General features: G+C 46.1%; 1 protein-coding gene across 1 annotated transcript in view; it reads left to right on the plus strand.

Moving 5' to 3' along the window:
* The window catches only part of Pitpnc1 (phosphatidylinositol transfer protein cytoplasmic 1), a 276,715-nt gene extending 262,797 nt beyond the window's left edge, over nt 1-13,918 (plus strand). Inside the window, exon 9 of the mRNA XM_075990302.1 lies at nt 8,955-13,918. Within this exon, the coding sequence (XP_075846417.1) occupies nt 8,955-9,271 (317 nt within the window). The 3' untranslated portion in view covers nt 9,272-13,918. The remainder of the gene's footprint in view (nt 1-8,954) is intronic.
* The last annotated feature ends 939 nt before the right edge of the window (nt 13,919-14,857 follow it).

Genomic DNA, 14,857 nt, shown 5'->3' on the forward strand with positions numbered 1-14,857 from the left:
CTCAGGAGGGAGAGGCAGGCAGATGTGAATTCAAGGTCTCCAGAGGGAGTTCCAGAACAGCCAGAGCTGTTACACAGAGAAACCCTGTCTCAAAACCAGAAACAAAGTCATCATCTAAGAGTTCATTTGAAAAGTGATTGGCATAGGCTTTCTTGCATTTAGAATTTGTCTGAGAACCAGCCCGATGGCGCAGTAGTAAAGGTGTTTGCCTCTAAGCCTAACGACCTATGTTCAATACCCAGGACTCCCGTGGTAGAAGGAGAGAACGAGAGCAGACTCCTACAAGTTGTCCTCTGACTACATATGTCCAATATGGAGTGTGCATGCGCACACACATGCATACACACAAGCACACACACATGCATATATACATACACACAAACACACATGCATGCATACATACACACACACAAACACACATGCATGCATACACACATACACAAGCACACATACATACATACATACATACATACATACATACATACATACACAAACACACATGCATACAAACATACATACATATATACACATGCCTCAAAAACTTTTAGAAGTTTGGCTGATAATCTCAGAAAGCATTTGCTTCTGGCAAAGCTCTGCACTAAATTGCTAGAAGTTGCTCATATCATTGAAAAATCAGTGACAAGGATGAATTGTCTTTGGAAGTATGCTCTGTCATTGGGCATATGCAATTGAACTTTCTAAAAAATTGATTTGTGTATGGATTTTGAGGTAATATTCGATGCAAAAACAGCACATTTAACCAGGTGATCCAAACTGGCACTTTCCCACCTAATTAGCATTTCCATAACTTACCAAGGACGACTGACACATTGCCCTCAGGTTCATGTGTGTTTGTGGTGTGTGGAGACTGTTTCAAGATGTAAAGAGAGTCTCCTTAGCTAGTAGCTTGCCTAGCAGGAAGCCCCAGCATCACCCAGCCCTTGCAAAGCAGAGACAGAAGAATCAGGAGGTCAGGGTCCTAGGGTACAGAGAGTTTGATGTCTGGGCTACATGAAATCCTGTCTCGGGAGGCAAGGTAGAAGCGGGGGTTGGGGAGAGAAATAGATGCTTTCAGGCCTGGTAGCTGTGGCACGAGCCTTTAATCCCAGCACTCGCACTCAGAGACAGAAGCAGGAGGATCTCTGCGTTCAAGGCCAGCCTAGTCTACAGAGTGAGGTCCAGCCAGGGCTACACAGAGAAACCCTGTTGAAAGAAACCAGAGAGAACCAGGTGGTGATGGCACACGCCTTTAATCCCAGCAAAAATAGGAGGGTCTCTGTGAGTTTGAGGCCAGCCGGGTCTACAGAGCAAGTTCCAGGACAGACTCCAAAGCTACACAAAGAACCCTGTCTTGAAAAGCAAAAACAAAACTAACAGAGACAGAGAGAAGAAAAAAAGAAGAAAATAGATGCTTTCAGTGTTTCTAAATATATCCAGACCTTTCTTACCAGGATTAAGTATTCATCTGCCTCGTTTTGGTTTGGTTTGTTTTTTTTTTTTTCTTTTTGTCCTTGGTTGGCACCACCAATCCCTTGAGTTGTTTTCAGCTTCCCACTAGGAACAAGACACTAATCATCCCTGCTCTAAACCCTGTCTTACCCCGGTTAAACCGAGACAGCTCTGAAAGACCAGAGTCTGCCCTGTGCTCAGTCCCTCCCTTCACGGTGAGCTAATTGCAGATAAAGAACGGTTTTTGTGGGGATTCAGTAAAGTGAAATAGTAAACTCTGGTCTTCCCCGAGTTTCATTTCCCCAATTAAGTGGCTAATGACATGTGCACAAGGAAACCGCTTTCAATTTTAAACTCGTAATTGAATGGGACCTCTTTATTTATTTCCAGGTATGTTTGTGTTTAAGAACTACTAACGATCAGTCATTGAAATTGTGGGGTTTGGTCTTGTGGAATGTGTTATTGTTGATTAAGGCCCTTCTGTCTTCAGCCTAAAGCAGCATCCTTTCATTGCTTGTCAGTAACCTGTTTTCTAAAAGAAGAGCATGTCCTTGCTTGACCAGCCTGCCGCTTAGCCTTCTCTATCCTTCCATTGCTGTGGACAGCATTCCTGATGGATGGTTCCAGGGGGGTGGGAAGGACAGCATCAGCTCAATAAAATAGCCCAGATTGTGAGCCATGCTCCACCCCGGCCCAGACCACGCTGAATTAAATCATGAGCTCTGGCAGGTCTGCCCTTTGGAAGCAGAGAGAGCTCACATGACACTGGGATTGATATAAAAAGACCCCGGGCCGCAGAAGATACTTAGGGAAAAGCTCCAGCTGGGAATGCTATTGCAAATCCCCCACCGAGCCGATCAGAGATAGAGTGGTAGGTGATGCAATTGTTTGTTCTTTTTGTTGTTCTTTTTTTTTTTTTTTTTTTTTTTTGCATACTTTCTTGGTTGGTAAAGAGGCATGCAGTGAAATTCCTTCCACCAAGACAGTGTTGCCGGCCTGGGAAAATAGCTGATAAAATACTGCAGAATAGCAAGAGAGTGAGGGATGGGGAGGAAGACAAAGGGAACATTTAAAGTGAGACCAAAAATATAGCAATTTTATGCATTTCACTTGTTAAAAGAGATTTCTTGGTCTTCTCTTTTTGTTTGTTGTGTTTGCTCTTTTTTGTTTGTCTTGAGAGACGGTCTCCTGTGGTTCAGGCTGGCCTCGAAGTCACAAGCCTCTGGCCTCCCAAGAGCCAAGGCTGTGAAAATAAGAGAGGATTTCTCAACCCGATCTTTATTGACATTTGGAATCAGGTCCTGGCAGATGGAATGTTCCACAGCCTCCCTGCCATCCCCCTTCTTAGAGAGATGCCAACAGAGCACCTTCCCACCGTTGACTCAGAAACTGTCACAGACCTGTCTCCTGCTGAAAACCATTATGAAGGGCTCATTATCCCGAAACACTGGAAAGCTGGAGACTCCAGCCAAACGTGCTGGTGTGCGCAGTTGTATTTATAGATCGATGTGGGTGGAATAGTGTCAGCCATTCCCGAGCTGTTAGACTAGTCTCAAAGACCCGTACTCTCGGGTCCCTCCTGTTCTGTGCAAAAGTGCATCTGTGTGAGAAGTGTGCCGAATCTCACACACGCCCGTGAGTGCCCTGGGGTCTGCCCTCCACAGCTTGTCCCGTGCCATAGCAATGAAAGTGCCCTTGCTCTTTCAAATGCACTAACTCAATGCCTTAGATCTCTCTGGAAAGTTCTACCCAAAGGTAAGTATTAAACCAGAAACACCTGCCCCTCTGTCCCTGAAAGGGATCTTCTAACACAACTTTAGGAGATCTCAGGCTCTGCACAGCCCACTCGCTAACACTTTCACCCACCCAGCTCACTTTCCAAGAGGCGCCCCCAAAACGGTTTCCAACTCTAAACTTCCTTGCCCTCACTCCCTCTGCGGCTGGTTTACCTAACTTTATGATTTGCCCCATAAAGTTAGTTTTTTAAGACCTGTTTAGCGACTGCTGAGCTACTACTGTCTCTCCCTAAAGGGCCCCTGATTAAAGTTTGTATTTAATAACGGAAGTTGCCCACGTCTTGACTTCTTTCAGATATGACAATGGATGATGTTCGGGAATACGAGAAAAACATGCATGAACAAACCAACATAAAAGTTTGCAATCAGCACTCCTCCACTGTGGATGACATAGAGGGCCATGCGCAGACCAGTGTATGTAGACTGTTCAAAGCGAGTTGCCCACGCTGTGCGAAACAGACCCGGAAACCCATCTGTCAGACCCTAAAAACGCTGGCTCCCCAGCCTCCTGGGAAAACACAGCCTTGTCCCCTGAGTGGGTGAAGATGCCCGCTGCGTCTTTGAGTGGGCTGTGTCGGTCACCCGTGTCTTCCAGATCTTTCCATTCTTTCAAGGGGCTTAACTTCATGGCTAACCCGCTTGTAAAACCCAGGACACAGAGAGTGGAAACATTTGGTGGAGCCCGTGAGATGACCTGCGCCAATCATAAACCAGCATAGGATTGACGGTGCCTGTCAGACGTATAGCAGAGCAGATGCCAGGCTTTTCAGAGCATAGTTAACCCTTGTGTTCCGGGGTTTAGGTTTCTTAGGCTTCGAAAGGCTTTCCACAACTCTTCTGGGCTGTTTTTCTCAATCAGTTCCCTTTAATCTTAGGCTAATCTCAAAACTAAGCTGCAGTCCATGCCCACGTATGTGTCAGGGGTGGCAGGGTGACCAGGGGACCAGCTGGGATTCGGGAATGCTGTGTAGTAGGTAGGGCCTGGGATTTACCAAAGGCCTTAGACAGCCTTGGTTAATGAGAGCTGACTACAGGGTATACACCAGAATTTAAATGTAAGTTATCTCTCAGCCAGTCCAGCTAATGAGGAGGAGGTGTAGATAACAAGGGATTAATACTACACCATAGGGGCCTCAACCAGAGCTTGAGTTCTTGTGTCTGCCGTGACCCGGCCCTGGGATAATATGTATGAGACACTTTAAAATTCAAGAACGTAGTTATTACATGGCTGGTACCTCTCTGTTTTACCTTTTAGGGAATGAGAATGTAGGGTCTAGAGCAGTGTTTCTCAACCCGTGGGTCACGACCCCTTTGGGGGCCGAATGATCCTTTCATAGGGTCGCCCAAGACCATCCAAAAATTCAGATATTTACATTATGATTCGTAACAGTATCAACATTACAGTTATGAAGCAGCAACAAAAATAATTTTATGCCTGGGGTGACCACACCATGTGGAACTATATTAAAGGGTCACAGCATTAGGAAGGTTGAGAACCACTGCTCTAGGGAGATGGCTCAGAGCCCTTGCTGCTCTTTCAGAGGACCCTGGTTCGGTTCCCAGCACCCACGTCTAGTGGCTCTCAACTGTCTGCAACTCCAGGTCCAGAGTATCAAATGCCCTCTTCTGTCCTCGGCAGGCACTACTGCATGCACACACGCACACACACACACACACACACAAAATAAGTAAATAAATACTTGATAAATCTTTTTTAAAAAATAAGAATATAATTACAGAACTTGAGAGGTGGCTGTTGTGACAAAGGCTTTAGAATTGCGGAGACTTTTTGGTAACATTTTGGAAATGTTTGAAGCATGTCTTTTGACTGTGCCTCGCCAGGCTAGTGCACGGCATTCGATGCATGTGACCACCCGTGAGCCTGAGAGCGCCCCAGCCCTGCCTCCCCCCTATTGCATGCTCTGGGTTTTGCAGAAAAATGTTGGGGCACGATTTGCCGAAGGTACGCCCTGATTTGGTCAGATGCCTCGCCACCACGCCTTTTCCTGTTCTAAAGATAGGAATGTTTCTTAAGGAAACCGGTCCCGAATTTTCCATTACTTTTGATTACCTTTTCTCTTAGGAATGTCAAACAGTGCCCATCAACTGCTCTGAATGTTGCTCACTATAAACAGGACCAGACAATGAAAGCTACAGGGGAGGGAGGGACGAGGGATGCCTGAAGGGCACTGAGTACCACTGTTTGCAGGGTCTCAGCCCGGCCTGGTGGCTGAGAGCTGAGGCAGGAAGATTGCCTGGAGTTGGAGGCCAACCTGAGCTACAGTGTGAGACTCTATCTCAAGACGGGGGTACGGGGGAGCTTACAGCTTCAGGCCTTTGCATGAGTTCCTTTCTGTTTTAATTCACCATCATTAGCACTAAGTCATCTTACTGTGCCGGAGAAGGTGATAATCCAGAAAGGCGGCCCACGTAGTCTCTGGCTGTAAACCGCCCATTGTTGCCGTGATCTCGGCACAATGGCTGTCTTGTGAGATTGCCCTCTCTCTTTGGAATTTCATGGAATCGGGGATCGCTTATTTTTCACGATCTTATTGTTTCATCGGATAGTTAAAGTTGAGAGACTGTTTGCACCACAAATACAATCTGCATGGGTGGGCCAGCAAGATGGCTCAACAGGGAAAGGTCCTTGCCATACAAGCCGAGTGACCGCAGTTTGATTGCCAGAACCGGTGTAATTCTGGAAAGAGAGAATTGGCGTCAAGAAGTTACCCTTTGACTTTCATGTGCGCACACCACACGCACACACGCACATACACACACTTAAGTTTAAAACTAAAACAAGTTTTAAATTTATAAATAGTGATAAAACCACATAGGGGGCCAGGGTGCAGCTCATCTGGCAGAGTGCCAGTCATGCCCAAAACCCTGAGCTCCGTCCGTCCCCAACACCACATAAACTAGGGCTAGCGTCACACACCTGCCGCATTGGGAAGGTAGAGGCAGGAGGACCGGAAATCCACAGTCATCCTCCGCTACACAGTGAGGCAGAGGACATCCTGAGCTACCCAAGGGCCTCTCTAAAAACAAAAAATAATAACCTTTATGGCTGCTAAAATGGAATTTAAATTTTCACCCTGAACATGAACAAAGGTGGAAGTAAGCAAAATTAGCATCCATGAACACAGCAATAAGAGAGAGAGAGAGAGAGAGAGAGAGAGAGAGAGAGAGAGAGAGAGAAAAGGACAGTCTCATTGACAATTCGGTAGTTTCAAAGCCTCCAAGGAAGATAGATACTCTGAATTAAAAAAAAAATCCAAGTTCTGTACTCCGTGTCATTTCTGCCCCCTGCTGGATACATCTAGTATCACAATGTTTTCTGCCACTTGTTAATCAAGTAGTGTCAAGATATATCCTGGTGCACTAAAATTTTTTATATTAAAATTTATTATATTTATAAAGTTCCAATTTCATTTCCAAGTAAATGCTGCTTTTAAAGAAGTTTAATCTCCTTTATTTATTTAAAAGTAGTGAGTTTACAGGTATAATTTCTCTTAATATAAATTTTGCATCATGTCAACACAGTTGTAATTTCTTAATCTTTGTAAAAAAAAAATTCCCTTTCAGGAAATTTTAATAATTTCATAAGGAAATGATTACAGATTTCATTTCATGGAAAAATATTTTTTTGAGCTGGGCATGGTGGCACATGCCTTTAATCCCAGTACTTGGGAGGCAGAGGCAAGCCCATCTCTAAGTTTGAGGCCAGTCTGGTCTACAGAATGAGTTCCAGGCCCGCTGGAGCCACACAGAGAAACCCTATCTCTCAAAGCTAAAAAAACAAAAAAGGTTTTATTGTTTTGACGTTATAAAATCCAGTGGTCGCTCCTTGGTAGAGCTCCTGCCTGGCCCCCGGGGGCCCTGGGTTTGGTCCTCAGCAACACAAGGACATCTATTGATCAGCTTTGTGTGGTTACTATTCGTGCCACATGTCCACATTTCTAAGGCATGTTGTTGAGGTGTGCGCTATCATTCAGAAAGTCTGAGCCCCCGAGGACCAGAAAGAACAAACCTATGTGAGCCAAAGTAGAGAAAGAGAGCTCATGGGCTCCACTCTACTCCAAGGTCAAGCCTTAACTTCAGGCTCGTTTAGATAGCCCCAGTTACCCGTCTTCTCTGCTCCTAGTAAGAAACATCACCAAAGGATGCCAGGAATAGCTAGACTTAATTCATAGTAACAATGACAAGGGCCTACAAGATGTCTCCGTGAGTAGAGGTGCTTGCCACCTAGCCTGATAACCTGAGTTTGATCTCTGGGACCCACAGGCTAGAAGGTAAGAACCAACTCCCCAAAGTCCTCTATCCTTCACACGCCCTCCCTCAATACAAGTTACAGGTGATTGTGAGTCGCCTGGTGTGGGTGCTGGGAACTGAACTCTGGCCCTCTGGAAGAGCAGTGTGTGCTCTTAATTTCCGATCCATCTTTCCAGTCCCAAACAATAAAAACTTTAAGCATATATTTGAAAACCCAACACCTAAAACACGAGGAAGGCACTGCTGGCTTAGCTGTTGGATACCAAACCATGTGTCCCCCCCCCCATGATCCCTTTAGATAATCCCTTCTTTTTATTCTCTTTCCTTTTGCTTTCCTTTTGCTGCCTTGGGGGGTGATTTTATTTTCCTTTTTGAGGAGCAATTATCAGCATTTATTGCTGAATCACAATAACAGCCCTGTGACCTTCAGAGTGCAAAAAGTGTGTTCTGAGGATAAAATGCTGAGTTCAGAGATTTGGCCTGAATTTGCCCTCTAAAGATATCTGGTTCTTTGGCAATCTAAACTTGAGAGTAATGTTGGCAAGGTCACTGATTGCTTTAATGACCTTTGTATGGAGGGTGTGACCCAGTCTAATAAAAGCCCCAGACAGCCTCACACACTCACGCACCCGTGCACACACACACCTTGCACACATTTACTGGATCTGGTTTTACACTCCCTCGTTAAATCCTGACTTGGAATACTTAAAATACTAACTGAGGTGGCTGGAGATGGCTCCGCAATTAAGAGCTCTTGTGTTGAACTGAAATTCAGATCCCGGCACCCAGGTAAAAATCCAGGCACCCCGCAAAGCCTGCGGCTCTAGCTCACGGGGGAGGGGGTAGAAATAGGAGGACCCAGAGGGTAGAAAATGTGAGCGCAGCTTCTGGGAAAGACTCTGTGTCAAAGGATGCCCTCTTCCAGCTCCTTTGTACCCGGAGGTGCATGTGTGCACGTACACACACACACACACACACACAAATATTTTTGGAGTCTACTAATTGGACTGATGAGATGACTTGCTGAGTAAAGGTAGCTTCCACTGCCAAGGCTGCCAACCTGAGTTCTCAATCCAGTGACTTCCGGTAGCGGAAGAACTGACTCCGGAAAGTGGTCCTCCGACCCCCCACTCATCCACCCCACCACATCCACAGCAAATAATAAAAAAAAAGGTATTTCAGTAATTTCTAAATACTAATTGAAGAGTCATTCGAATATCCTTGAACTGATATCCAAAAAAAGAATATTCTTTTCAGTATCAGAGATGAGGGTTGCAGTGGGAGTGGGGAATGAGGGCTTAGTTCTTCAAAACCAGTTGGGGTTTGGGATGGGTAGGGGGGTCTCCTTCACGGTACAGTCCCCAGACTTAGCGGTGAACCCTTTTGCACGTTCTGCTTGGTAAGTGTTTATTGTCCTCTCTGCTTTTCCCTTTGAAGACATGACAATGGACGAAGTGCGAGAATTCGAACGAGCCACTCAGGAAGCCACCAACAAGAAAATCGGCGTTTTCCCACCCGCCATTTCGATCTCCAGCATTGCCCTGCTGCCTTCCTCAGTGCGCAGCGCCCCGTCCAGCGCCCCGTCCACCCCTCTTTCCACAGATGCGCCAGAATTCCTGTCCATTCCCAAAGACCGGCCCCGGAAAAAATCTGCTCCAGAGACACTCACACTTCCGGATCCCGAGAAAAAAAACACCCTGAATTTACCTGGTGTCCACTCTTCTGAAAAGCCATGTCGGCCCAAGTCAGAGTAACTTCATGTGAACATCCCATTGGGTTTTGTATTTTTATTTGAGGTTTTTTTTTTTTTTTTTAAGAATTCTCTGATAGAGGAAAGGACTGCCTCGTCACTCAGATATGTCCTTTGATCTCAGAGTGTGCATGTGGTTAAACATTTTAACAGATAGCAAGAACCCCTACGTGTGCCACACAGCATCATAGTGAACATGAGATATAAGACTAGGAAAAATAAAACAGGAGGGTGCTGAGGACAGAACTTAGCCAGGAAAGGGCTGCAGGAGCTTGCATGAAGCCCTACGGTCCATCCCCGGCGTGGTTAGCTATACGAGAGGCTCAGAAGATCAGGGTTAACCTCAGTTATATAAAAAATTATATGATACCCTGAATCAAAAACAATCAAACAAAAACCCCACAGCATCTATAGATTTATGTGTGGGGGCCTTGGAGAGTCTGACATGGGCTTCAATGGTAACCAGGTGAATGGATGGAAAGCCGTGAAGCCGGTTTTGTTGATGTTTTTTTTTTGTTTTGTTTTGTTTTGTTTTTATTTTTGTAAGATGTGGTAAAATAATGAAGTCAATTTCCTCCCATCAAACATGAAATTCTCAACAACAAAAAAGAAAATACTCTCAGGTGTCACTCGCCTAATAGATAAATTTTGGACTGCTGACCACCAATACTTGAATGCCAATTGTTATCAATATTCCTGTTTTGATTAGTCTGACTCAGGATTTGGGGCCTAATCAACTCCTTAAATTTTTGAAAATTTTAATGACCAATTTCTAGAGGCTCCAAGTGCAATTAAACAATGACTTCTTTATACCTTTTCATAGAATTTAATAAAGATCCCATCTGTTCCCGTCTCTTAGTAATTTCCCCTTTTGTACCCTGGTGGCCTCTCAAATTTTTAGACTTGCCTGGATGACTGTGATCATAGCTGATATAACGTGAAATGATATGGAAACTGAGAGCCCCAGGTGAGACAAACACCTCCTCTTCAGGTACCAATGAAGCTTGACCTTTGACCTGTGAGTGTCCATCATCCATTACAGTCCTCAGAAATTTCAGTGAACTAAATAGAATTCATTGACAATCTCCCACTTGAGGAAGTTCAGAGTGGACCAAGTTACCTGGGCTTTACCACTGTCAGAATGTCCGGTGTCCAAACCTTGCAAAAAAAGAATCCCCCCCACCCGGTTAAAAGTGCTTAGTAACACCCAGACATACCTGGAATGGGATGCCGATCACCAGGTTTAGAAAACATTATTCTCTTACTCCTTCCTTACAATCCAAATATTGGGGGCTGGGGTGTAGCTCAATGGTAGAGTTCTTGCCTAGCATGCAGTCGGCCCTGGGCTCCCTCCCCAACCCTGTGAAAAGGAAACAGTGCAATTGGCAATGTCTGGGGGAGCCAGTAGACACAGTCACCTGGGGACCTTGTCTCCATGATTGGAATCACCGAGTCCTATTCGTACAGAGGCGTGGTCATAAATGCCCCCTTTGTCCTGATCTCATTGCTGAGAGACGTTGAAATGGACGTCAGAGTCCAGGCTGGCAAGGTCATTCGTCAAAGTGGCAGGAAGAAATCTGTCACAGTTGCCCCTCACTGCCTTTAAACCCACAAGGAAGGTAAGCAGAATGTCAGCGATGAACAAGAGGTCGTTGGGGAGCTCCAGAGCCCATGTCCTAGCTGTCCTTTCTGACTGTGACCTCCAACCTCAGGCAAGGAAATGACCCCCAACACAGATCCCAAAGGAAAGAAAACAGACCGAGGAGTGTATTCTCCTTCCCTGCCCGCTCCCAGCCAAAGGACCCTGCCCGCACCCTGTCTTGAGTGCTCCGCACTCCAGTGTCTCTCGGGGCCACGCCCTCTCCCCAAAGCACAGGCGCTGGCCCCTTGAGCCCAGCACTGAAGTGCTGAGTGTGCCTAGATCATTTATCAGTAGATGGATGTTGCGCCCACTACTCAAAAGAAAACTGCAAATAGCTCTGCGCACCAGTTTATCTTTCCCTTAAGGGGGCCGTGCCGTAGTAGGGTGCCCTTCCTTGCATGGTAGAGAAGCATGAACCTCGCTTGTGGGAAGTCGCCATCTTCCCTCGAACCCTTTGGACTTCTCAGCGGCTTCCTCTCCAAGTGGCTGTACTCAGTGAGAATGTCTGGCTTTAAAAAGCAAAATTCCCCTTTCAGAAGACACAGAGTCTATGTATCTGCTCCCCGTTTGCAAGCTGAAATAGGGCTGGGGTGGGCTCGTTGGTTTTCGTGTGGTACAAATTGGTTTCGTGCAGTGGTTAGCCCATCTGGCGCCGAGGTTCTGTGTCAGTACCATGCCACGTTCCCTTTTCTATGCCAGCTTTTGTTGTCAAGGTCAGCAGTCTGGTTCACTTTGAAAAGCTACTTTCTGATTCCCTTTTTGTGGGTTTTCTTTCCTTTATAGTCAGCCCAACACCTTTGACACCAATTGCGGCGCTAACCTCTGATAGTGTAATTCTTAACCAGCACACGTGTGTTCAGCTTTTCTGCCTACGTGTGGCTTGCCTGCGCCACAAATAAGGAAGGGGTGGGAGTCTGGATATTTCATTAGCTGCTTTGAATATGTAATCCCGTCATCACAAAGCATACCTGACTTCGATATTTTCTGAATCTTGATTTTCCAAGTATCTTTTCGCTCTGTCCTGACATGAGTCCGCTCCTGTGGGATAGAAGCCCGCGATGAATGTGTACATAGGACATGAATAACTCTTGTGAGGATGGAAACAAAATGGCTGCATGATGGAAATTTGGGAAGACAAAAGAAATATAGCAGAAACTTGAATTTACTAAGCATGTTTGAGGGGGAAATAGAGTCCTTAACTCAGTGCCTCTGTCTGCCATGTGAAAACCTCCAACTTTGTTCACCAAAACTGTATTATACCTGTACATATATATATACATAGACAAAATGCAGTATAGTGAGTCCCGCACCACAGTTCTAAGCCTCCGGTAGCCAAACTGAAGGAAGTAACCCATAGGATAGTACCTACGTTTACCCCCTCTTCATCTCCGATGTTGGTGGATGCTACTAAAATGGCCATACATGTCTTTACTCCAGGTGGCTTTCGGATAGGCAATACCCCTGAGCTCTAGGCGTGGTACAGCACTGTCGCTTTGTCCGGGCTTTTCCTGGCTCAAGGAGGCTTTGCGGTGTCTTATTGCATAAGGTCTGTCTGAAGCTGCGTCGGAAGAGCATTTCCTCTCGAGCTGCAGTCAGAGAATGCAAAAGGAAGAACTGAGAGAGAGAGGAGAAGCCGCGACATTGTCGGTGGCCACTTTGTTGCTGGGTCTGTTTGTAAAGTCCTCGCATCGATGTGGGGAATTGTTTTAATTTATTTACAGGTGTGCGTCAGCGTGTTCTGGGGGGTGGAAATAAGTTAGCTCAACTGTGGGTGAATGGACGCAGACACACAAAATGAACACACACACACAAGCAACTGCTGTCAGAATGGCTCAGAGGGCCGGAAGCACTTGCCACCAAGCCCCAGGTCGCACATGAAAGAAAAATAATTCTCGTAAGTTGTCCTCTAACCGCCACATACACAGTGGCGCACACGCACACACACACACAGATATAAGATTAAGAATAAAATACAAAACTCTCAAGGATACCCCTATAAAAGTAATTTTGTCGCTTGTTTCCACAGCCTGTAATGAACTGTAAACTAAGACATCTTGATAAAAACCCATTCGAATGAAATTTCCAGGCTAAGGTGTTTCTGAGTGCTTTGAAATCCCACGTCTTTCAGCATCTCTGCGCTGCTCAGAGGTGACAGACCCCAGGCTGCCAGCTGGCTTAGGTCGATAGGAATTTCCTTTTTGAAAAAGGCCAGCATAGGGTTGACTATCCTTTCCATCTGAGCAGATAATCCCAGGGAGAGTAGCTAGCTAAATGGTTTCCGTCCATTCCCCATGCTTTGTCGGTCACCTGACTAGGTGGCTAGGTGACAGGAGGCCGTCTGAGCCATAGTTGCAATGACAAAATCCTGGCCTGGGCTATAAATTGACATAAACAAACTACATTAAGCTCTTCATTCTTGGTGAGAGACCATCACGTGGTGTTGACACACAGATGCAAGACAGCTTGGGTTCTTCTGTGCGCCACCTCCAAAGCGGTCCGTGTCTGCTGTCTAACTGCTCAAGCTTCGCGGGATGTCGTGCCGTGAAAGGAGGAATTCGTGGAGGACGTTAGAGACAGAACCTCTTAACTGCAACTCCATGCAGTTATGCTCACCGTAAGCCTCCCCGCCTTCTTGTTTTTCAAGTTGAAGTGGTGTGTGTAGAATTTCAAGTCTCCCTTTAGGTTTCTCTGTGTCCCCCAAAGAAAGAGGAGGTTCTCTTGAGTTGGCGTTATCCGTGTTGCCATGTATGGGTAATTTCAGTGTTTACATTTTCGAGCTGAGATCTTGATTGGCTGACTTACTCTATAAAATACCACTGCCACCGCTGAAGGACCAAGTGTTGGAACACAGAGAGTTGCCAGCAAGGCGAGCGGAAGGGACGCGCATCCGTCTGTGTCATTCTATGGCTGTACTGTCGTCTGTGCCCGCCCCCGTTATTTATTATTGTTGATAGCTTACTTTTTCTTACATTCTGTTGTAAATAAAGTACAAAGCAATCTTCTTCCCAAGCGTAGCTTCCTCTTTCTCAACTAGTCTCAGGGGACTGTTAGCCAGTGTTAATGGGACGGTCAGTGGGGACGGAAGAAGCCGATTACTGTACACAGTGCTATGGCCTTATGTGCAAGCATGCCTCCCCTACTGATGGAAATACGTGGCCTCACATGCAAGACCGTTGGGAGGAAAAGCCCCGGTGTCCGTAATTTTCCAGCCGAAAAATAGCAAAGGAAAAGCTGGATGGCAGTGGTGCACACCTGTAACCCCAGCACTTGGGAGGCAGAGGCAGGTGGATCTCTGTGAGTTTGAGGCCAGCCTGGTCTACGGAGAGAGTTCTAGGACAGCCAGGGCTACACCAAGAAAAACCCTGTCTTGAATCCCCCCTGTCAAAGTGAAGGAAATCTATAATCCCATAAAATGAATGTATAAACTCCCTTATCCACCTGTCAGATACTTGAGTGTTCATAGAGTGAGATCACATAACCTACAGGAATCCTTGGGAGTGCCAGCCACATCCACTCCATGCCAAGTTAGGGGTGTGTGTGTGTGCGCGCACACACGTGCTGGAACGAGAATTCAGATCATTGGGGATGCAGGAAAACAAGTAAATACTCTGCTGAGTTAGACAGACCAGTTAGGTCGTTTTGTTGTTTGGTTTTGTTGAGAGAGGGTCTCTCTACTATGTAGTTGTAGCTGTCCTGGAACTCACTCTGTATCTGTAGATCAGGCTGGCCTCAAACTCACAGAGATCCACCTGCATCTGCTGGAATTAAAGGCATGCGCCACCACCACCCAGCTCCTTGGTAATTTTGAATTAAAGAAGTTTATGAAGGCTAGAGAGATGGCTCAGTGGTTAAGAGCACTGAATTAGCCAGGCAGTGGTGGCGCACGCCTTAATTCCAGCACTCAGGACGCAGAGACAGGTGATCTCTGTGAGTTCAAGGCCAGTCTGG

Source organism: Microtus pennsylvanicus, chromosome 11 (genome assembly GCF_037038515.1).
Source record: "Microtus pennsylvanicus isolate mMicPen1 chromosome 11, mMicPen1.hap1, whole genome shotgun sequence".
In the NCBI taxonomy this organism is placed as follows: domain Eukaryota; kingdom Metazoa; phylum Chordata; class Mammalia; order Rodentia; family Cricetidae; genus Microtus; species Microtus pennsylvanicus.